The sequence below is a fragment of the Chrysemys picta genome, chromosome 22 (genome assembly GCF_011386835.1).
Source record: "Chrysemys picta bellii isolate R12L10 chromosome 22, ASM1138683v2, whole genome shotgun sequence".
Classification (NCBI taxonomy): Eukaryota; Metazoa; Chordata; order Testudines; family Emydidae; genus Chrysemys; species Chrysemys picta.
In genome coordinates, this window is record NC_088812.1 from 1,860,962 (window position 1) to 1,883,721 (window position 22,760).

At 46.0% G+C, this 22,760-nt stretch overlaps 1 protein-coding gene across 18 annotated transcripts in view; it reads left to right on the forward strand.

Moving 5' to 3' along the window:
* Window positions 1-22,760, forward strand: part of SMARCA4 (SWI/SNF related, matrix associated, actin dependent regulator of chromatin, subfamily a, member 4) — a 77,021-nt gene that overhangs the window by 44,839 nt on the left and 9,422 nt on the right. For 17 of the 18 annotated variants that reach the window (XM_042844398.2, XM_065575699.1, XM_042844397.2 and 14 more), the window contains 15 exons: window positions 349-479; window positions 1,127-1,184; window positions 3,222-3,340; window positions 7,194-7,344; window positions 8,900-9,063; window positions 12,858-12,924; window positions 13,508-13,618; window positions 14,710-14,952; window positions 15,826-15,939; window positions 17,096-17,203; window positions 18,266-18,352; window positions 20,063-20,109; window positions 20,307-20,473; window positions 21,310-21,473; window positions 22,445-22,672. In XM_042844398.2, the coding sequence (XP_042700332.1) occupies window positions 349-479; window positions 1,127-1,184; window positions 3,222-3,340; window positions 7,194-7,344; window positions 8,900-9,063; window positions 12,858-12,924; window positions 13,508-13,618; window positions 14,710-14,952; window positions 15,826-15,939; window positions 17,096-17,203; window positions 18,266-18,352; window positions 20,063-20,109; window positions 20,307-20,473; window positions 21,310-21,473; window positions 22,445-22,672 (1,959 nt within the window). The remainder of the gene's footprint in view (window positions 1-348; window positions 480-1,126; window positions 1,185-3,221; window positions 3,341-7,193; window positions 7,345-8,899; window positions 9,064-12,857; window positions 12,925-13,507; window positions 13,619-14,709; window positions 14,953-15,825; window positions 15,940-17,095; window positions 17,204-18,265; window positions 18,353-20,062; window positions 20,110-20,306; window positions 20,474-21,309; window positions 21,474-22,444; window positions 22,673-22,760) is intronic. The other variant, XM_065575705.1, reaches the window with a different exon arrangement.

The window sequence follows — 22,760 nt, forward strand, 5'->3', positions numbered from 1 at the left end:
GGCAGTGAATTTATAAGAGAAGCTGGAGATATTTCACATTAAGATAGTTCTTTTATTCATGCCTTCAAATACCAAGCAGCACTTTTGTCACAGCTAGGTCAAGACAGTGGTTTCCTGTTTCTTGTTTTTGAATTAGTGCAAACCAAAAATTTTAAAAACAAACAAACAAACAAGCTTTGATCTATTTATTCTTTGGATAAAGCGGTGTTTTAAAACTTTAGTGGGTGTCCCATAAATATTTCTGCAATAGCCCTTAACTGGTTTTAATTAAAGCGCTGGCTAATAGAGCACAGAGAGGCTTTAATTCCAGATGGAATACTGAAATGTACATACATTGTGCTTTCTCAGCCTCTGGATGAGACCAGCCAAATGAGTGATCTCCCTGTGAAAGTGATCCATGTGGAAAGCGGTAAAATCCTTACTGGCACAGATGCTCCAAAGGCTGGACAGCTGGACACGTGGTTGGAAATGAACCCAGGGTAAGCCATCGCCAGTTCCCAGATTGCCATCTGGTGTTGTGCCAGAAGGCTGACCGCCTCACATTTGCGGTAATGCATTCTGTGGCTTTGCTTATAAATCCTGTTCCATGCTCTAACTGAAATGGGTCAAAAATTACACCAGTTCACAGTCTGGGATACTGGCCCCAATCCTGCAGTGATTGTGTCTCTTCAAGGTTCCTCCCTCACAGAGATCATTGCAGCATTGGGGCCCCGTGTTTAGTTCAGGCAAGAAAAGCCCAAAATATCCGCATAGGCCCAGCCTAACACCTTGAAAGTCCCAAAGGGTAGGAAGAAGTACGTTATATCATTGGAAAGTGCAGATTCCTTTAACCTTACTTCAGCGGTCAGGGAGCTGCTAAAATCGTGTGGGAAATACTGTTGCAAAAAGTGCTTAATTGGTGGACCTCTACTTATGCACCCAGACCCAATAAGTTTTTTCTAAGCACTGGTCCTAAATCTGGGATTAGAAAGGGAAAAAAATTAGTCAAATTCCTGTGTTAAAAGTAGCAGTAATCTCACTCTAGTTTGAGTTCAAAGGCTTTTAGCGTCCAAGCTAGTCGCATGTTTGTGCATTACTCTGTCAGAATCAGAACTGATACTAAATATTAATATTTGTATTGAATTAGATATGAAGTAGCTCCCAGATCTGACAGTGAAGAAAGTGGGTCAGAGGAGGAGGAAGAGGTAAGTGGATGTGCCTTAAGTCATATTTTTTGGGTGCTTTCGTATTTTAAAATAGGAAATAACCAGTAGACATAAAGTCATTAAACTTAATCCACTACTTATTTTTCAAATATAGTTCAATATTGATTTAGCTAAAATGAGTTCATTTAGAGCAAATTTTGAAACCACTGATGTGTGCAGTGTGAAAACAAATAACCTCGTGCTGTCATATTTCCAACCCCATTCCACTTGGCATCTCTTCCTCTGTTGTGTCATGTCTTAACGAGGACACAACCATGCAAGCCTTTACTTCTGATAGTAGCCTGACATTGTCATCATACATCAATAAGGATTTAAATACAGAAGAACTGCCATAGTGGGTCAGACCAATGGTCCATCTGGCCTGGTATCTAGTCTCCAACCATGGTCAGTACAAGAGCTTCAAGGGGAGTATACAGAACAGGGCAATTTTGCAGAGATCCACCCCATCTTCCCCCGTCTTGCAGGATCCTGTCGCTGATCGGTAAGGCAGTGACTGTTTCTTATGAGTTCTTAAAGGTTCATAAACCGTCTGAAGCGATGTACATTTAAAAAAGTAGTAGGTCCAAGATGCACCAAGAATCTTTGAGTGCTCTACGGTTTGGGTGAAGCAGAGGCAATATTTTGGGGATAGGGTAAAAAATTTTTTTTTTAAAATGAGGTGGGCCACTAATCACTGGCAATCTCCCTGCCTCTGACTGCTCTGCCGCTTGTCGTGTGCTAGACTGATATTCTGCACTGACAGTTTAGGGGCAGGACACGATTTTGCCCACATAATGGAAGTTCCCACTCCCCTCAAAGAATTTATTTTTAAATGACTTTGGGCAACAAGGTTGGGTTGTTAGAATATGTATGGCAGGAGGTAGGGTGCATCTGTAGGTCAGCTTTGAATGATCAGCATTCTAGAGCTTACATGAAAAATGTTTAAACTTGGGTGCTTAAGGTTGGCTTCTACATCCATATTTAGGAAGGAGACAAAGCAGGGATTTATGTAGGTACCTACATAAATGGCGTGATTTTTTTTTTTTAAAGGTGCCACGCATCTACAGATCCCACTGAAGTCAACAGGAAAAGCAAGTGCTCACCACTTCTGAAAAGGGCTGCTTTTATTTAGGTGTCTAAATATGGGTGTAGGAGCCTCATGTTTGGAAATTTTGGCCTAAGGGTTTATTTCTACCCAATTGATCAAAGGATTTTTTTTTTTGGCCTTTTTCTAAAAGAAAATAACACAAAAGGGCCACAAATATGACCACAAAGTACAATTGTGGTATCTAGATCTACAGGGAGATGCAAAGCGATTCTGTAGCCTTATATGTGCGTTTCCTGGTGATTCCTACTCATGGAGAGTCAATGCAAATATACATCTCGGATGCATGCCAGCCAATCAACTGGCATGTATATTGTCCTTCATTTCCTCTGTGTGCTGAAGTCTCCTGCATCACCAGCTGGTGAACAAAGCTGTATGCTTTATAGCAGGGGTAGGCAACCTATGGCACACGTGCCGAAGGCGGCACGCGAGCTGATTTTCAGTGGCACTCACACTGCCCAGGTCCTGGCCACCGGTCCAGGGGGGCCTCTGCATTTTAATTTAATTTTAAATGAAGCTTCTTAAACATTTTAAAAACCTTATTTACTTTACATACAACAATAGTTTAGTTGTCTATTATAGACTTATAGAAAGAGACCTTCTAAAAACGTTAAAATGTATGACTGGCACGCGACACCTTAAATCAGAGTGAATAAATGAAGACTCGGCCCAGCACTTCTGAAAGGTTGCCGACCCCTGCTTTATAGCATCTCGGCAACAGGAAGGAAGGAAAGAGGTGTCTCCAGATTGGTGACTTTTTTGCAGAGTCTGCAGCATGTATTTAAAGAGTTTGCTGCATGTTAAGTGGCTTATGCAGATTTGGCCAGCTCCGCCTTACTGTGAGGATACAGAACGCTGCCTTCTCCCTTGTACGGGAGGATGAGTGTATGTAACTTGATAGTCCCAGTGATGTAGCCTTCAATTTCTGGCAGGAGGAGGAAGAGGAGCAGCCGCAACCTGCCCAGCCTGCCCTGCCTGTGGAGGAAAAGAAGAAGATCCCAGATCCAGACAGTGACGATGTGTCAGAAGTCGACGCCAGGCACATTATTGAGTAAGCCCCACCTAGTCACTTGTTGCGTCAGTATTTTAAATCCTGCTGCCCTTTGTTTCCTCTTTGGGGGGCAAAAACAACCCAGGATTAGCCTGGATTGATTTCCATTATTCTGGATCCCTTTGTTGGAGGCGTAATTGACAGGCACTAATAACTGGCAAGAGAAGATTTGCGAACTGCTGTTTCTCTTGTCCCAGCATGAAGGGCAGCATTCCATTGTGAAGTCCCTCTTCCGCCTGGCTGGCACATGAAAAAAATTATACTTCACTGTGAAAGTTTTGCATTTTGTATACTGCTAGAATAGCTTTAATTTTAATCCCTATTGTCAGTCTCTTGTAACTCCCTCCCAGTGCTCACTAAAAATGACATGGAGGAGCTCTGATTTGTTATGCTTGGTCTTTACCCAGAGATTAAGGCTGAGAGATTCAAATTCACTTAATAGATTTAGATGCAATGCTTGTTAATTTTAATGAGAATTATGTCTGATTCTCCTAGGAAGCTTTGAATATATTGGTCTAGGTTTTTTTGAAAACAGAAGAGAAATTAACATGTTGGTTACCAAAGTGCAGGGGAAATTGGGTGCTGTTTTTTTAATTTAAAGTTTCATGCTTAGGTCTCCTCCTCCTCCTCAGAGGGGAATGCTGCATTAGCTACATTTGGAGAAGGGAAAAGATATGCAGATGAAAATAGTGTGACAAACCATGGTTGCATACCTACAAACCTCAGTAGAGACACGAGGGGGTGAGGTCATATCTTTTATGGTTTGTGAAAGAGAGAAGCTTTAGAGGAAGGAGAGCTCTGTGTAAGTTCACAAGCTTGTCTCTTTCACCAGCAGAATTTGGTCCAATAAAAGATATTACCTCACCCCCCTTATCTCTCCAATATCCTGGGACCAACACAGCTACAAAAACACTGCCTACAGACATCGGTCATAGATTCTAAAGCCAGCAGGGGCCACTGTGATAATCTAGTCTGACCTGCATAATGCTGGTCAAAGGACTGTTCTGAATTAAGTCCTGTTTGAACTAGAGCAGATCTCCTAGAAAATCAATCAGTGAGGCTTGAACCTTTACCCTCTAGCTCCATAATTATGAGCCCCTATCACTCGAGCTACATAAGAATGGCCATACTGGGTCAGACCAAAGGTCCATCTAGCCCAGTGTCCTGTCTTCCGACAGTGGCCAATGCCAGATGCCCCAGAGGGAATGAACAGAACAGGGAATCATCAAGCGATCCATCCCCTGTCACCAATTCTCAGCTTCTGGCAAACTGAACCTAGGGACACCATCCCTGCCCATCCTGGCTAATAGCCATGGATGGACCTATCCTCCAGGAACTCTTCTAGTTCTTTTTTGAACCCTGATACAGTCTTGGCCTTCACAACATCCTCTGGCAAGGAGTTCCACAGGTTGACTGTGAGTTGTGTGAAGAAATACTTCCTTTTGTTTATTTTAAACCTGCTGCCTATTAATTTCATTTGGTGATCCCTAGTTATTGTGTTATGAGAAGGAGTAAATAACACTTCTTTATTTACTTTCTCCACACCAGTCATGAATTTATAGACCTCTAGCATATCCTCCTTTAGTCATCTCTTTTCCAAGCTGAAAAGTCCCAATTTTTATTAATCTTTTCTCATATAGATGTTGTTCCATACCCCTAATAATTTTTGTTGCCCTTTTCTGGATCTTTTCCAATTCCAATATATGCTTTTTGAGATGCGGTGACCACATCTGCATGCAGTATTCAAGATGTGGGTATACCATGGATTTATATAGAGGCAATATGATATTTTCTATCCCTTTTTTAATGATTCCCAACGTTCTGTTCGCTTTTTTTGACTGCGCTGCAGATTGAGTGGATGTTTTCAGAGAACTCTCCACAAGGATGCCAAGGTCTCTCTCTTGAGTAGTAACAGCTAATTTAGACCCATCGTTTTATACTTATAGTTGGAATTATGGTTTCGAATGTGTATTACTTTGCATTTATCAACATTGAATTTTGTCTGCCATTTTGTTGCCCAGTCATCCAGATTTGTGAGATCCCTTTGTAGTTCTTCGCAGTCTGCCTGGGATTTAACTATCTTGAGTAGTTTTGTAGCATCTGCAAATTTTGCCACCTCACTGTTTACCCCTTTTTCCAGATCATTTATGAATATATTGAATAGCACTGGTCCCAGTACAGACCCCTGGGGGGCACCACTATTTACCTCTCTCCAGTCTGAAAACTGACCATTTATTCTTACCCTTTGTTTCTTATCTTTTAATCAGTTACCGATCCCTGACAGGACCTTCCCTCTTACCCCATGACAGCTTCCTTTGCTAAAGAAAAATCTTCCAGCTGTCAATAAGCAGCAGGCTGTTACATTTTGTGGTGGCCAGCCAGTCTAGAGAGACAGTCACCTGCATTAAGCCAATATATTGCAATGGAATAATGTCCATCCATTTTCATTCAAAATATATCATGTGCTGTTTTTTATAAACCACCCATGGGTATGGAGATAGCCGTATTGGCATAAATCCACCTATGTGAGCGGCTAGTTATTTTAAACTAAAGAAATGGAAGAAAAGAGGGTACTGCAATGTTGACATTTTACATGACACAAAGTCAGGGATTACAGAGCTTATGGTTCCCATGGTGGCAAACATTGCCCGAATACAGGTAAGTTATCGCCATAGATGGAAAATGCTGAATGTTCCAAAGTGGGTCCAAGTTACGCTTCCCTCAGCAACTATAACTTAAAATTCTGGACACTTCTGTGCATGTGAAAACTGAACCTTAATGTGGAAGTAACCTAGTTTTTTGCTTTTAATATTTATAAGGACTTAGACGTGCCATACTCCCAAATCTTCTCCCTCTTTCATGCTTGCTTGCATGCAAACACAGGTGAGATGTGTCAGCAGAACAACTCTGCCTTGCCTGCCCTTTGTCTCATTCAAATTGCAGCATCCTAGTTTCCTTTCTGAGATGTCCGTCCCCCCCCACCACCTCCCTCCCACCCCCCAAAAAGGTGTGAGCGCCTTAAATGGGACTTAGAAAGTATCATTTGGTTGTAGTGCTAAGCCTATGGTTCGTGCAGTTTCGGGTGCATCAGTTGGAAGAGGTTCTCATCACACCAGGAAATTCTAATAAATGGTTTGCAGAAGAAACTAGAACTGTGTGAGGAAATAGGTGAAGTGTGTTTAAAATTGTTGGGGTTGTTTTGAAAGAGTAATTCCTTTAAAACAAACACAAGCTGCTAGATGATCTGGCAATAAGCATTTACTTACCATTCAGGTCAAGATTCTTGCTGTCTCAAAAGCACACTGTGGTTTGGATCTTTAAAAATCATAATTAAAGATAATATGGAGATATACTTATCTCATAGAGCTGGAAGGGACCTTGAAAGGTCATTGAGTCCAGTCCCCTGCCTTCGCAGCAGGGCCAAGTACTGATTTTTGCCCCAGATCCCTAAGTGGCCCCCTCAAGGATTGAACTCACAACCCTAGGTTTAGCAGGCCAATGCTCAAACCACTGAGGTATCCCTCCCCCAAGTCACTTAGTCACGGCTGTAAATCCCATCCCACCTGGTTAGTTTCCAAGGAGTTAAGCGTGCCAGCATCATTTTTTGCTCCCTGGTTTTAGAGAGCATGAGGCAAAGGGAAAAGTAAACTGGGATGAAAAGAGACTAAAATATTCTTTCAAAAGCAAAGAAGTTGATTGGTTGTACTTGGAGAGACGAGCTCATGAAATCCAAGGATTCATGGGGTCCCCCAGAGGTCTTTGGGCCGCGGGGAAGCCTGTCTCCCAGAGAAGTGAGAAGGATTCTCTCTATATCCTTCAAAACTCTTTATTTACTTATTTATTTATTTTTTAGAAATGCTAAGCAAGATGTTGATGATGAGTATGGGGTCTCCCAAGCTCTGGCGAGGGGATTACAATCTTACTACGCTGTGGCCCACGCGGTCACTGAACGAGTGGACAAACAGTCCACGCTCATGGTCAATGGCGTCCTCAAACAATACCAGGTGAGACACTGAGGGAGGAAGTGCCCTAATTCAGGGTGATGGTGACTGAAATAGCTTATGCACACACCTACAGCATGTCTGATCAACCACAGGTACGCTCAGCACTGGGGGGAGAACCTAGAAATTGCCAGACTGGATGAGACCCAAGGCCTATCTAGTCCAGTATCCTGTCTCTGAACAGCAGCTCAGAGAGAGGTTTTCTAGAACTCCGCAATAACAGATGTAGGATAATCAGCCCCCCGTATTAGGTCTCATCCTGACCCCTCATAGTCAGAGATTGACATAAACCCTGATGCCTGAGATGTAATGTCCCTTCCAAAACGTTATCATTACTTATTAGAAGTAAATTGCACACCTTGCTCTGCCTTACAGCCTAGATAAGGAACTGTGACATGTATTTGAACATAAAACCCTTCTGAGATTGTTCCAGGCAACTGGTTTCACTTTGCTTGGTGTTGGGCTCCTGTCCTGCTTTCCTCACGGTTCTAATCAGGTGGCACTCCTTTACTACGCTCAGTTATTTCTGTCTGTCTAGAAGCTGATTTATTCAAATCCATTTTGGGTTAATAGGTCATTATTGCTTACCTTTCGAACTCGCTGAGCAAAATTAATTCCAAGAATTGCAAGTGCCTCCATAAGCAAATCCACAATGTAATAAAGCTGACAAGCAAGTTTTAAACACGGGCACGCATGTGTACACACACACACACACACACACACACACACACACACACACACACACACACACACACACACACACACACACACACACACACACACACACACACACACACACACACACACACACACACACACACACACACACACACACACACACACACCTACCTCTCTAAATTGTACCAAACAGGCTGAAGGTGACTGGATAATACTTGAAGCATTTGTAGTCTCTGGGGAACAAAGTGTGACTTGACAGATGTTATCTGGCATTTTTAGTTGTAATTCGATAATTGTGCAGTACTTTGAAGATACAAAGCTTATATGGAAGGACAAACTTTTTGTGCTTCTCAGTAGGCTCTGGTGTAAGACCTTACTTATAATATTGTGTATTGCACTTGTCAGTGAAATCCTGGGGATTAAAGATAGGAGCCTGTTGACTCACACCTTGTATCTCTCACACACTGCAGGAATGGAGGATTGTTCCCTTCAGTCCATGCAAACAACCAGAAACTTGTTAAAGTTCCGAGAGATGCAGATGAGAATAAAATGATCCAGGCTTCTAGGGAAGCCTGGGGGGGTGTCTTTTATAAAATAACCGATTAGCCAGACTTGGTCTCTGTAGCTGAAAGCAAAGCATTAAAGAGAGCTTTTTGTGTGGTACGCGTGATCCAGAAGGGAAAGGAATGGATCGATGCCAAAGCGCTTTTTGAGATAATTAACTCTAAAACAAGAGGTTTAATAATCTATAAATAATTCATCTACAGTGTTACGTAAGGTGAGTGGCTGCAAATCATTCACAAGGAAGTGTGGCTTTTTTCCTCTTAGATCCTGTTTAGTTTACATTCTTTGAATCGTCCTCCATTCTCTTTTTGTTCAGATTAAAGGCTTGGAGTGGCTCGTCTCTTTGTACAATAATAACCTGAATGGTATCCTGGCGGATGAGATGGGTCTGGGCAAAACGATCCAGACCATCGCTTTAATCACATACCTCATGGAGCACAAGCGTATCAATGGACCCTTCCTCATTATTGTACCTCTCTCGTAAGTGTGGGGCTTGAACGAATGGGGGATTATGGCACTGGGAAGTTTAGGAGAAGTTTTTTAGTGAGCAACATTAATTCTAGCTGTGCTGTGGTTAGAGCAGGGAGGAAGAGGGAGTCAGGCATTATGGGTTCTGTTCCTCACTCTGCCACTGACTCACTCTTTGACCTTGGAATTCATTCAGCTGCCTTGCCTCAGTTTACCAATCTGCAAAATGAGTGTAGTGATACTTACCTGACAGGGGAGTTGAGGAGCTTTTGTAAAGTGCTTTGAGATCCTTGGATAAAAGCGCCTGTAGAAACCCAAATAATGCTGCAGTTGCCCTAAGGGAAGCTGCTGTTATTTCTCCCCCGACTCCGGTCATAGACTTTTGGCTCATAACCTCTTAAGTATTGTTAAAATGGACTAAATTACGCTCTGACATAATTTCTCATAATATAAATCTGAATAATCAGAAAAAGTTTAAGGGCACCTTCCCAACTCAATAGGTCAGCTTAAAAAATACATAAATGAGCCCGTGTGAAGGATCAGAATTCAGGCATTCCTGTTTGTAGCAGAACTGTTCCTCTCTCTATCTCTTATACCAAAATACAGATCTTCGCCAATAAAATAAGACAGCACTCCCCTGTGCACACACATGACTGGGTTGTTCTATTTTCAGTTCAGTCCCTAGTGCAGTGGTCCCCAACCTTTTTCGTCTGGCGGGCGTCAGACGACAAGCCACAGAGGACCGTGGCATGGACGAGCATCCGCTGAAATGCCGCCGCCAAGCGGCGTCATCCAGAGGCGTCGCCGCCGAAATGCCGCTGAATTTTGGCGGCATTTTGGCAGATGCTCGTTCGCTGGCCAGTACGCAGGCGCACTTAGACACCCCGGCGGGCACTATGGCGCCTGTGGGCACCGCACGGGGGACCCCCGCCCTAGTGCATGGAAGGGTTCTTTGAGCGATTGCCCACACTGATTCCACTCTTGAGGCATGTGCACCCAGTAAATGCCACGTCAGATTATTTTGTCCGGTAGCGTCTGATGGGGCTGTGTCTGTGCCCTGAGGGTCCTCACAGCCCTCCCACTCGAGGGCAGAAAAGCTGAGTGACCCAAGCGTCCCTCTGTCCATTCTTACTGCCTGTGGCCGCAATGCACCGTCTGCTTCCTCCACGCACTGAGTGATTGACTTAGCCTTGTGTATAATAGTACAGTGTTAAGGTAGTTCTTTTTTTATGGTGTCCCGGGGTTCACTCCCCCGTCCTGGCCGTCCTGGGGATTAGCTCTGGCCAGGCATTGCGCCCTCCCCTGGTGGTGTCTCTCCCATCATCCTGTCAGCCTGCGGACCCTTTTTGCTCCAAGAACTGCATCTCCTCTTCGTGACTGGCCCTCTGACCAGGTTACTCCGTGGTACCCCTTCCAGGGTACGTAACACAGTCTTTTTGGAACAAATCGGGCAGTCCACTGTCTCTGCCTGGTTGGTGCCACATCCCCAGTGGCTGGTAGGGAACCCAAGCCTGCCCTCTACTCTGGGTTCCGGCTCCGGGGTCCTTCAGTTAGCAGCCAAGGCCTGCACTGTCCTACCATGCTGCTTTCCCCCTGAGCTGTCTCCTGGCTTCCCCCTCTCTGGGTTTGTCAGCCTCCCGACTGCCCTCTACGGTAGAACCGCAGAGTCAGGAACACCTCAGGAGTGAAGATTGTTTGTAACTCTGAACTAAACCTTATGGTTCTTTCAAAAGTTTACAACTGAACATTGACTCAGTACAGCTTTGAAACTTTACTATGCCGAAGAAAAATGCTGCTTTTAACCCTCCTAATTTAAATGAAACAAGCACAGAAATCGTTTCCTTACCTTGTGAAACTTCGCTTAATTTTTTTTAGTTCATGTTTAACACAGCACTGTACTGTGTTTGCTTCCCACCCCCTGAATACTTCCAAGTGAGGGGTGTGGCTGACCGGTCCATTCGTAACTCTCGGGCTATACTGGATAGGCCCAACACACCTCCCTTCACCCAGGGAAAGGCTGCAGACTCCGGCCATGCAGCCCACTGCTGCTGTCACCTCCTGGGCTTTATTCAGGTGCCTCCTGTTCCTGACCAGCTGAACTTTATTTAATCAACCCCTGCTCCCTGGCTCCTTCTCCCGTGCAGCCTGGGCAGGTCATTGGCCCACGTAGCCCTCTTAACCCTTCCAGGCCCTGTGTGGGGTGGACACCCCATCACATACGGTCTTGGCAATGTAATATAGGTACGTTTTAGTTAACCTAGACAAGTAGCTACGGGCGCTTGAGCCACACGTTTACAAGACACTGTTCCTTAGCCGAGGCTTCCAGATTGGATGCCAGTGTTGGTGGGACTGTCCTGCAGTCACTATTTAAGTAAGACTCCGGTTATCCACCTCCAGGCAATAGACAGCTGCTTGCTCATAGAATATTAAGGTTGGAAGGGACCTCAGGAGTTATCTAGTCCAACCCCCTGCTCAAAGCAGGACCAATCCCCAACTAAATCATCCCAGCCAGGGCTTTGTCAAGCCTGACCTTAAAAACTTCTAAGGAAGGAGATTCCACCACCTCCCTAGATAACCCACTCCAATGCTTCACCACCCTCCTAGTGAAAAAGTGTTTCCTAATATCCAACCTAAACCTCCCCCACTGCAACTTGAGACCATTACTCCTTGTTCTGTCATCTGCCACCACTGAGAACAATCTAGATCCATCCTCTTTGGAACCCCCCTTCAGATAGTTGAAAGCAGCTATCAAATCCCCTCTCATTCTTCTCTTCTGTAGTCTAAACAATCCCAGTTCGCTCAGCCTCTCCTCATAAGTCATGTGCTCCAGCCCCCTAATCATTTTTGTTGCCCTCCGCTGGACTCTTTCCAATTTTTCCACTTCCTTCTTGTAGTGTGGGACCCAAAACTGGACACAGTACTCCAGATAAAGCCTCACCAATGCCAAATAGAGGGGAATGATCACGTCCCTCGATCTGCTGGCAATGCCCCTACTTATACAGGACAAAATGCCGTTAGCCTTCTTGGCAACAAGGGCACACTGTTGACTCATATCCAGCTTCTCTTCCACTATAACCCCTAGGTCCTTTTCTGCAGCACTGCTGCCTAGCCACTCGGTCCCTAGTCTGTAGCGGTTCAGGGGATTCTTCCGTCCTAAGTGCAGGACTCTGCACTTGTCCTTGTTGAACCTCATCAGATTTCTTTTGGCCCAATCCTCTAATTTGTCTAGGTCCCTCTGTATCCTATCCCTACCCTCCAGCGGATCTACCACTCCTCCCAGTTTAGTGTCATCTGCAAACGTGCTGAGGGTGCAGTCCACGCCATCCTCATCACCAGGCGTGGAATCTGAGGGGCAGTTGGGCCAACGCTACCCTTGATGCCCTCAGGCGAGGGGGAAGTGAGGTTACTTATGGTGCAGACGTGGCCCCAACAGACACTGCTGGACAAAATAATCTGCTCTCTCATGCATGGAGCACGTGCACCAAGAGCGGAATCTGTATGGGCAATGCATTGCCAAGAACCACATTTATTGTAAGGTACATAACTGTTTTTTCTGGCAGAGAAGAAAGTACTGTGGCCACATCTCATGATTGTCACAGGGAATTGTTTGGATTGTGGTTGAGTGTCTTGGATAATGGATTTTGTAGCAAGAATTCCTAGCTGGGAATAAAGGGTATTGATTTCTCACAAGCTGCTGGAGACATTTATGGTTTTACAGCCAATGGGGGCTGCTTTGGGCTATAGAAGGTTTGGAGTCCATTATGCAGGGTGGGTTTTACTGTTCTTTCTCGCTCCCTCTCTTCTAGAACGTTGTCAAACTGGGCATATGAATTTGATAAATGGGCTCCTTCTGTGGTGAAGGTCTCATACAAGGCAAGTACTGGAGTTCGGTCCTGCACTTCTCACTGTGAAACCTTTGGTTGCATACTCTGCAAGCCACTTTTAGTACCTGTATAACCAACCCCGATTAGAAATGCAGTGTTCCCTTTATCCAAAAAAATCAGGTGCTTAGTGACTATTCTTCTGTGTTGTTATGAAGACTTGAACAAGAGAATGAATCTAACTACCATGGCCTATATAAATATTCAAGCTAGATTTGTTTCCCCCCGCCAGTCAGGAACATGGGACTTTCCACTCTGTTGCTGCTAATCCGAGCTTGTCTACACAGTGCGGCACTGTGTACTAGAGGGGTGTGAATTCTGCAGTGTACTGCGTGCTGCAGACTAACCGGCCTGTGTAGACGCTGCTGGCGCGCACTAAAAAATGTGCAATAGGGAATTTTTAGAGCATGCCAGCAGGGTCTGCACGGGCCAGTTGGAGCGCATCATGTTGGTGCGCTTTAGAATTTGTACCCCTCTAGTGGGGCATTGCTGCACCCTGTAGACAAGCCCTCAGTAACGCCCCCTGCTGGAAGTTACATTGGTTTCAGTTTTTTCTCCCATTCCTCCTCTCCTAGGGCTCTCCAGCAGCAAGACGGGCATTTGTACCTCAGCTTCGAAGTGGGAAATTTAATGTCTTGCTCACAACCTACGAGTACATCATCAAAGATAAGCACATTCTTGCCAAGGTGAGTGTCGTGTTTCCCATGCAAACTGCACCTCTGACACCCTCATGGCTGCCTTAAGGGCCACCCCACTGAGGGCTCAGTCCCCCAGCCATCACCTTTCTCAGGCCCTGCAGTTTTGTGTTCTCAGGGTTAAGGAGTGATCAGCCATCTCTCATAAAGCAAAGTGTTCTTCATTCAGAACAAAAGCATTACAGAGAAAACCTATCTTAGCAATAAACAGCTTAGATGCACATGCCTAGCTTAGCAGACGCTCCCCCATCTTTCACTTGGAAACCCTGGCAGATCTAAAGTACCTCAGATCCTCTCGTGGGGTCTGTCTCAGTTCGGGGTTTGCGCATGTGAGTTGCGTTATCCTCTTCCGAGGTCAGGCTGTCACTTGATACAGTTTCAAGTCTTCTGTCCTCTTAGACCTCCTCCTGATCAAGTCAAGGCAGTCTATGCAGGTCCTCCCCAGAAGTGTGGGAGTGTGCAACTTCACAAGATTAGTTATCTGGATTATTTCAATAGTGGGGATTTGCATTCGTTACCTCCCAGAAGCGTCTCTTATCTTGTGATCTTTATCTGTATCTTGTGTCAGTGAACTACTAAATTAAGCTGCACTGATTAGGGGTTTGTGCCAGTTTAACTATATCCAGTTAAACTGGTGCAGCTTTTCTCACCTAGACATGGCCTTAGCAGGGAATTCTCTTTTCAGTTACATTTCCCTTACTACCCCAGTTCGAGTATTTGGCTATGGCCAGGAAGCTAAGGAATTACTGATGATGGTACAGGGTGTGTGAGATGCTAGAAATAACTAACTGGGTAACATCTCTCTTCCTTAATCCTTTCTCGACAGTACTGCCCCTTCCCTTTTCTTTACATTCTCTCCCTTATTCCATCGGCTGTCTCAGTTCTCGTGAATGGGAGCACTTTCCCAGCAGCAGCCTGAATGAAACTTGACTAGGTTTTTACAGTCCTAGTCCGTTCTGATCGGTCTCTGGTGGTGCCCCTGCACGGATGGTTAAGATTGTGTGATTCTCCTGCGTCGGGTAGCTGCTGTGCTTATGAAAGGTGGGATTCCCACAGTCTCTGTTGTGATTCCGTCTCTGCAGATTCGCTGGAAGTACATGATTGTTGATGAAGGTCACAGAATGAAGAATCACCACTGTAAGCTAACCCAAGTCCTCAACACACACTACGTAGCACCGCGTCGTTTGCTGCTGACAGGAACTCCACTACAGAATAAGCTGCCAGAGCTGTGGGCTCTACTCAATTTCCTCCTTCCTACCATCTTCAAGAGCTGTAGCACATTTGAGCAGTGGTTTAATGCTCCCTTTGCCATGACCGGAGAGAAGGTAGGTGTGGAAGTAGCCATCTGACAGCAGTTGAGTTTGGACAGTCTTGTGCTAATATAAAGTACCAAATCACTGGGTATCCACAGTATTTGGTTGTAATTAGTTTCCAGCTATTATCTGGTATGCTAGCTCAGCAGTCTCAATCTTAATTTGCTAATTGGGGGAGGGGTATGGTCTTCAGTCCGAGTTTAATATCTGGGACTTGACACCAGAGAAAGTGACTTTGAGCCGTACGGGATAAACCAGAGACTGGTAATAAGCAAATGCTGGAATAAAGGCAAGGTGTCTTTCTGTCCTAGACCTCCGTCCATCCCAGCATGGCGCTGCTTGGTTCTTGTCAAAATGGGTTCTCAGATTGCACAGAATCCTCAAGGCTTTTAAGTGAACTGGTTATATTCATTCAAAACTCCTCCCTTAAAGTGCAGGGACTGGGGACGTGACTACCAAGTAATAGAACAGCACGGGGTTTGAACCGTTAGAGTTTTCAGTACAGAAACCCCAGACTTGGATAGCAGCATAAGAGAGTTTGCAGTTTTGAGAGGTGTGTGTGGCTGGTCAAAACTGTAAGTCATCAGTTGCACAGTTTATGGAGGGAATCTTTAGGCCTTATTTCTATTCCCAGCTCTGCCATTGGCCTGCTGGGTGACCTTGGGCAAGTCACTTACCCTCTCTGAGCCTCAGTTTTCCCATCTGTAGAATGGGCATAATCATGACCTTCTTTGCAAAGCGCTTTGAGATCTGCTGGGAATGTGCTAGACAAGAGCTAGGGGTTATTATTATTGGGATCTTGCAGTATTTAGTGAAAAACGTTGAGGAGAAAGAGACTCAACAAGTTATTTTAACCTTTTTTTATTTCCTGGGTGGAAAAAATAGGTGGATTTGAATGAAGAAGAAACTATTCTGATTATCCGTCGTTTGCACAAAGTGCTGCGTCCCTTCCTGCTCAGACGGTTAAAGAAGGAGGTAGAAGCACAACTGCCTGAAAAGGTAAAGCTTGTAAGAAAGACACCATCCCCCCCACACGCCCACACACACACACCAGGCTTTCTGGATGCATTTTTGGAAGATGTTCTTTAGTCAAACACAAGTTATTGTGCTCAGTACAGGGCTAGTGGAGTGAAATTCCTGGCCTGTGCGGTTATACAGGAGATCAGACTAGATCTAATGGTTCCTTCTGGCCTAGATTTTAGAATCATTTATCAACTATGCTGCACTTAAATAGTGGTTTATTTGTAAGTTTATTCATTGTTTTATGTTGCATCCTTGCTGTAAGTCGTCATGTAGCTGAAGTGAGAGACTATAAGAGAAGCTGTGACATCTTCTCCTGAGGAAAGTGGGGAAAGCCCCAAGATTTGAGCATTTACAGTTGGACAGGAGGAAGTAGTGAAAAATGCTAGAGACCGCGCTCCTGTCCTGGCCCATGGAGTGGGGGATGAGTTAGTTGAACTAACCCATTTATTCCTTTTTTAACTTGCAGATAGTTGGCAGTTAAGCTGCCTACTTTTTGCTCCAGCATTTGACAGCTGGTTCCATGTTGTCCTCACTAGAGGCTTTTGCTTTTTATGGTTTCCCTTTCTGCACTCCAGTGCTAAGGGGAAAAACCGTTCCAACTTCTGTGGACTCCTAATTCGTTTCCTTTCTAGGAACTGCTGCAACGATATGGTATTTTGCAGCTTTTCAGTTTGCTATTCTCATCCCAATAGGCTGAGCTAGGCTGAGGAGAACAAACCGGATTGGTGGCTTAACTCCCTAGCGCTGAGGTGATAGGGCTCAAAGTGGGGAAGATGGGAGAATAGTGATGGCTGTTCGTGCCCCACAGCTCCACAGGAGTGACTTGTATGCCCAGTCTGCCGCTTCTGGGGTCAGCAGCATCATAAAGACACCACACCGAGTCCTGTGGTTAAAGAGTGTCTCGTCAGCACTCTGGCCAGCTTGAGAATAGTGCTAATTGGTTGGGAAATAAGTCCCAGTCCAGTGGTTGGCAGAGAGCTCGGAGCAGTACAGCAAAGGGGGGGGGGGGGGGTTTGCAGGGCTACAAGCCAGTGACGGGGGGTATAGGAGTGAGATGTTTTGGGAGCATGCAGAGAATCACGGTGGGTTGGTTACTCTTGTTTGTGAAGTTAAACTCTCCTCTGCTTTCCAGGTGGAGTATGTGATCAAGTGTGACATGTCAGCATTACAGAGGGTGCTGTATAGACACATGCAGGCCAAGGGCGTGCTGCTCACCGATGGCTCGGAGAAGGATAAAAAGGTGTGGCAATAGGGCCCTGATTTGTTACTTACTCTCCCGGCATTTACATGCAGCAGGGCCGAGGAGCATTTCACATGCAGGGGCCTGTTTCCCGACTGGATTTTTTTCCCACGCTGTCTGCCAGTCACGTTGCTGCTACAGTTTGAGGGGGACATTTTTGTGTAGTTAAGCATCCAAAACCCCTTTGCTTTCATAGGTGCCTATCTGCTCTTTGTGCATTAGGAAATCCCCTTAATGCATTTGGCACTGACTCCCTGGAAACTGAGGCCTGGTCTAGAGAGACAGCTTAGGTCGACATAGCTGCGGTGCTCAGGGATGTGAAAAATCCACACCTCGGAGCGCCGTCGCTGTGCTAACCTAGCCCCTGGTGTAGACGCAGCATCAGTCAGCGTAGCTACCATCGCTCGGGGAGGTGGAGCTCCTACAGCAACAGAAAACCCCTTCTGTCACTGTTGTCTGTCTACACTGCGGGGTTAAAGCAGTATCGTTATGCCACCATAGCGCAGACATGGCCTTAAAGCCCCAATGCGCAGAATGGATACAGCGGGAGCAGAGGCAGTGCGAGCTTCCTCCACGTAGCCAGGACCTAAACCTGTGCATGCCTCTCCCAAGACTGCCCAAAAGGGTGGTGGATCCTGGGCAGCTTTCACGGCAGTGGGGCTGGGGGAATTGGCCTTGCTAGTGTATGGAGGAGGTTTTGGAGTCCTTAATTGGGTCCCCCTCCTAAAGTGGCAGCTTTGCTACTAGATCTGTGTGACATTCACTTTTGAAAACTGAGTGAAGGTGCATCCCGTGTCCCATCCATGCTCTAACAGCCGCTCACGGTCTTCAGTGTTCTGCACACGTCGTTAGCTACTAAAGCTAATGTGATCGGCCTCTGAATAATTTCACCTTTGTCCTCAGCTGCACCCATCTGCTTTCTCTCATGTGAGATTTCAGGTTTTTTGCCAAGAGTGTAGGATGCCATGACTGCAGTGGGGGGGTGGAGCAGATCCTCTGCGTTCCCTTGCACAGCTTGTGTCTGCGTGGACATATTTGTAATTTTGTGTCTTCTTCACACAGGGCAAAGGTGGTACAAAAACCCTGATGAACACCATCATGCAGCTGAGGAAGATCTGTAACCATCCGTACATGTTTCAGCACATAGAGGTAATGTAGTACTTTTTGTATCCGTGTTCATAGAATCATAGACTATCAGGGTTGGAAGGGACCTCAGGAGGTATCTAGTCCAACTCCCTGCTCAAAGCAGGACCAATCCCCAGACAGATTTTTGCCCCAGATCCCTAAATGGCCCCCTCAAGGATTGAACTCACAACCCTGGGTTTAGCAGGCCAATGCTCAAACCACTGAGCTTTCCGTCCCCCCCGGCTCCTCTGAGGATCTAGGCGCCATAGTGCATTGATCAGCCTTTCTGTAAAATGGGTACTATGTGAACTAAGCTGTTGGACGCTGCAGGGTAAATTTTCAGGGCAGCACTGTGTAGTGTTTCTGTGTCTCATCTTAAAATGTTCCCCTGTAGCATCCAATGTTGGTTTAAACCTATTCAGACATGGAGTGTTCAATGAAGTGATATCAATTAAAAATGGCAAAATCAAGGCTCATTGTCAGGCTGATCCCTGTGGATGCAGTCTCTCCTCAGAGACAACAAAACAAGTGTTCCACTAGTGAATCCGTGCTCCAACTCACTCCTTGGGATCATCTGCACCTCAAGTGACCCCAGACAGATGCTTTACAATTACTTTGTTCCTACACGTTCTTTCCAGGCCTTCCTACAGCCATTGAATAGCTTATGAATTAACCTATTGCCATTTATAATTAAACCGCTTTCCAGCCGAACGATAAAATGGCTGATACCAAACTCGATGCACAATTCTGCGGTGAGAGTGTCAGCCACAAGGCTATCCCAAAGCATGTTGGTGTTACACTGGACCAGAGTTTGACTTTTCAACAACACCTCGAGAACATCTGGTCTTGCGTCACACTTGTCAGAAAATTGCCCAGAACATCATGGGGCTCCAGTCCATGGACCCAACGAACCGCAACAATTGCCTTGGTATATTGTGCAGCTAAATGCTGTGCACCAGTGTGGTCTGACAGCCGTCATGCTAAACTCCTTGACATTCAACTTAATAATGCTACGCGCATAGTGTCGGGACGCTCCAATCGACTTCAGACCACTGGCTCCCGGTCCTATCGCACATCCAGGCTCTGCAGATTAGAAGAGCTCCTCAGACATCTCGCTTTCTCAACCATGTCAATGCAAACGCAGGGATCCCGCTGCATGATGACCTGCAGAACCCGCTAAAGACGAGATTAAAATCCCACAACCCTCTAAGGACCGAATCAACCTTACACCAACTGCAACGCTGAGGCTCCATGGAGAGTCACATGGAGCGTTTCGACCGCTCTAAACAAACAGCTCGTCGTTGACTCTGCAGGAACCACTGGTTTTGATTTGATGTTGGAAAGACTGGTGCAGATTGAATCGCATCAGGGCATCACACGGGAGACTTGGACAAACCCTCTTTAAATGGAAAATGAGGCAAACACCTGCATGCAACTGTGGTCACCAAGCTAGAGCACATTGTATCTGAGTGTCCCCTTTGTTCCTTTGCCGGGGGCCTGAAGGACATTCACCAGCTTGCTCCGGCCACCATGTGCTGGCTCTCAAACCTAGATATACACTTGTTGCTATCCACCCAAGCCATACGAAAGCAGAAGACGATTAGACCTATTTGACCTGAGGATCAGTTTTCCATTAGGGCAATTCCAAGAGTTTGGTGGATTTGTTGGACACTTGTGTTTGTATAGAAGAGTTTGGTGCAATCAGTGTGACAGTGTTTCTGTTTTTGGTTGCAGGAATCCTTTTCAGAGCACTTAGGTTTCACTGGAGGTATTGTACAGGGGTAAGTTGAATGCTTTTGAGCTTTACAAAGGAGGGTATTTGTAGTTTAAGTGTGGCGTGGTTTATCAATGAAGAATTACTTGGATTAGGTCAGTGTATTAATGTAACAAGCACTGGTAGTTCTCATTTGCATGCAAGGACGATGCCTTTTTTTAGCATCGGATTCTCACCTATTTCCAATCCTCTATTGTGAACTAGACTAGACCTGTACCGAGCATCTGGCAAATTCGAGCTCCTGGACCGGATTCTTCCCAAACTACGAGCCACCAACCACAAGGTGCTGCTGTTCTGCCAGATGACCTCGCTCATGACCATCATGGAAGACTACTTTGCATACCGCGGCTTCAAATACCTCCGGCTGGATGGTGAGTGTAGCTGGTACCAGAGAGACCTGCAATTCCCTCCTGAATGCTCTGCTTTGGTGACCTCAGTAGGTCAAACCCTGCATGTGTAGATAACGAACCTCCTTCCAGTGCTCCTTTCCATGCCGTGTGTTTAGCAGCACACGTGGGAAACATGCATGAAACGAACCCAGGGAACTATCGTAACAATTGCATCATGTACTAACTCTTGGTGAAGCTGGTGGGATTACACTGTTGCAGTGTTGTCATTGCACACTTGCTCCTGGACATGTTTCTCCTTTAACCTTTGACTGGGGAAAAAGGATTAACAGGGTTGCACATACTTGACACTTTTTTTTCTTGTAAGGTTAGTTTAGGGAGGTGGTTCACGGGCTAATCCATTTACCGCTTTCCACCTCCTTTAAGTTGGTGAAAGTCGCCTCCAGGAAGAGCCCTGTTCTGTAGGCTGACATGGCGCATAGGCCTTGTGTTGTCTCTTGGCATTTCACCCAGCATCAACAACTTCTTCTTGGATGTTTGTAACCTGCTATCTTTGATACATTGATCACCTTATGTTACATTTTATATCCTGGAAGATCCCAAAGGGCTTTCCCACTTGACACACACACACACACACACCTCAATTTGTTGTCATGACTACTGATTTTGGGTGCTACAATATTAGGAGTGCCCGACTTGAGCCACCTCCAATGGATCTGGTTTTCAGCGGGTGCAGGTGCTCAACGCTTTCTGAGCAAGCTGGAACCCCTCTTTGCTCTGTGGAGTCCTGAGTCCATGTTAAATAGAAAACTTTGCAGGGGAGGAAAATGGTGACCCCTCTCTTCTCCCTGGGCTTCTAGGAACCACTAAAGCTGAAGACCGCGGCATGCTGCTGAAGACCTTCAACGAGCCCGGCTCTGAATATTTCATTTTCCTGCTGAGCACTCGAGCCGGAGGGCTGGGACTGAACTTACAGTCTGCAGATACTGTGATTATTTTTGACAGTGACTGGAATCCGCACCAGGTAAAAAACGCTCCTGAATTGGTGGGGATCCCAGTACGGGGTTGGGCGTGGCTGTCTCTCTGTGTGTACGTGGGACACGAGTCTCGCGTTCCCCAAATAGCAAGAGGAAGGACTAGCGTGTTCCTCTCCTAGGGCTTGGATGAACTGGGAGGCGGTTAAACCAGCGTTACAGGCACACAAGGATCTAAGAATGCGTCTACACTGTAGGGTGTGTTCTTAACTTTGGTTAAAATAGCAACGAGGATGTAGCAAGCTGGCTTTTAACCGGTGAGCAGCTGGAATTCATCCTCAGACTGTCTTGAAGGCTTTCACTCGAGATGCTGGTCTTAGCAAGGTTCCCATGTTTTCTCTGCTATTCGTTAGTTAAGCAGAGTAAAGAACATGTTTTTTTCTCTTTTGCCTGTCTCCCAGCTGTGTCAGCTCCGACAGGCAGGGTGGGCTGGCATACAGCGGGAGATCCTCTTGTGGCTGATGCATAATGATCATTGCTAACAATGCTAATCAACATGATTAACAGTTAGCACTGGTAGTGACTGAGGTTAAAGATCCCCCATCCCACCCACGCCAAATGTCGTATAAAGACACGGCAGCCCACTGCTATCCTCTTATTCCACGTTACCCTGTGGTTCACCAGAGCCAGTAAGAATCCTCGTGTAGACACTCCGTTCCGTCAGGGAGGGTGAGGCCTGGGAGGCGAAGTAGAAGAGTTTGCTGTAATAGCTAGGCACAGTGGCCTATTTTTTCTAATGTGCATTGAATCGCCAAGTACAAGAGCAGTCAGCAAAACGAACTGCTTCGATTAATTAAACTTCCCCAGCGGATGTAACGGAATCCTCTGGGGTTGTTGAGGTCCTCCAGGTAGCTCTGAGAGGCATGTATACTTTTCCCGTGATGTATTTAAAGGCTCAAATATTTACCTGGGAAGGAGTGAGGTTTAAATTACTCTGCAAACAACGTGCTCCCCTCTTCAGGATTTGCAGGCCCAGGACCGAGCGCATCGTATTGGGCAGCAGAACGAGGTGCGTGTGCTCCGCCTCTGCACCGTGAACAGCGTGGAGGAGAAGATCCTGGCTGCAGCCAAGTACAAGCTAAACGTTGATCAGAAGGTCATCCAGGCCGGCATGTTCGACCAGAAATCCTCCAGCCACGAGCGGAGGGCTTTCCTCCAGGCTATCCTAGAGCACGAGGAGCAGGATGAGGTAAGGGGCGGTGCAGGTCACCCTCCCTGCTACTCCAGAGCATGAATGGTGAACGCGTGGCTGGCTTTTGCTCCGTGGCTCTGTGTCC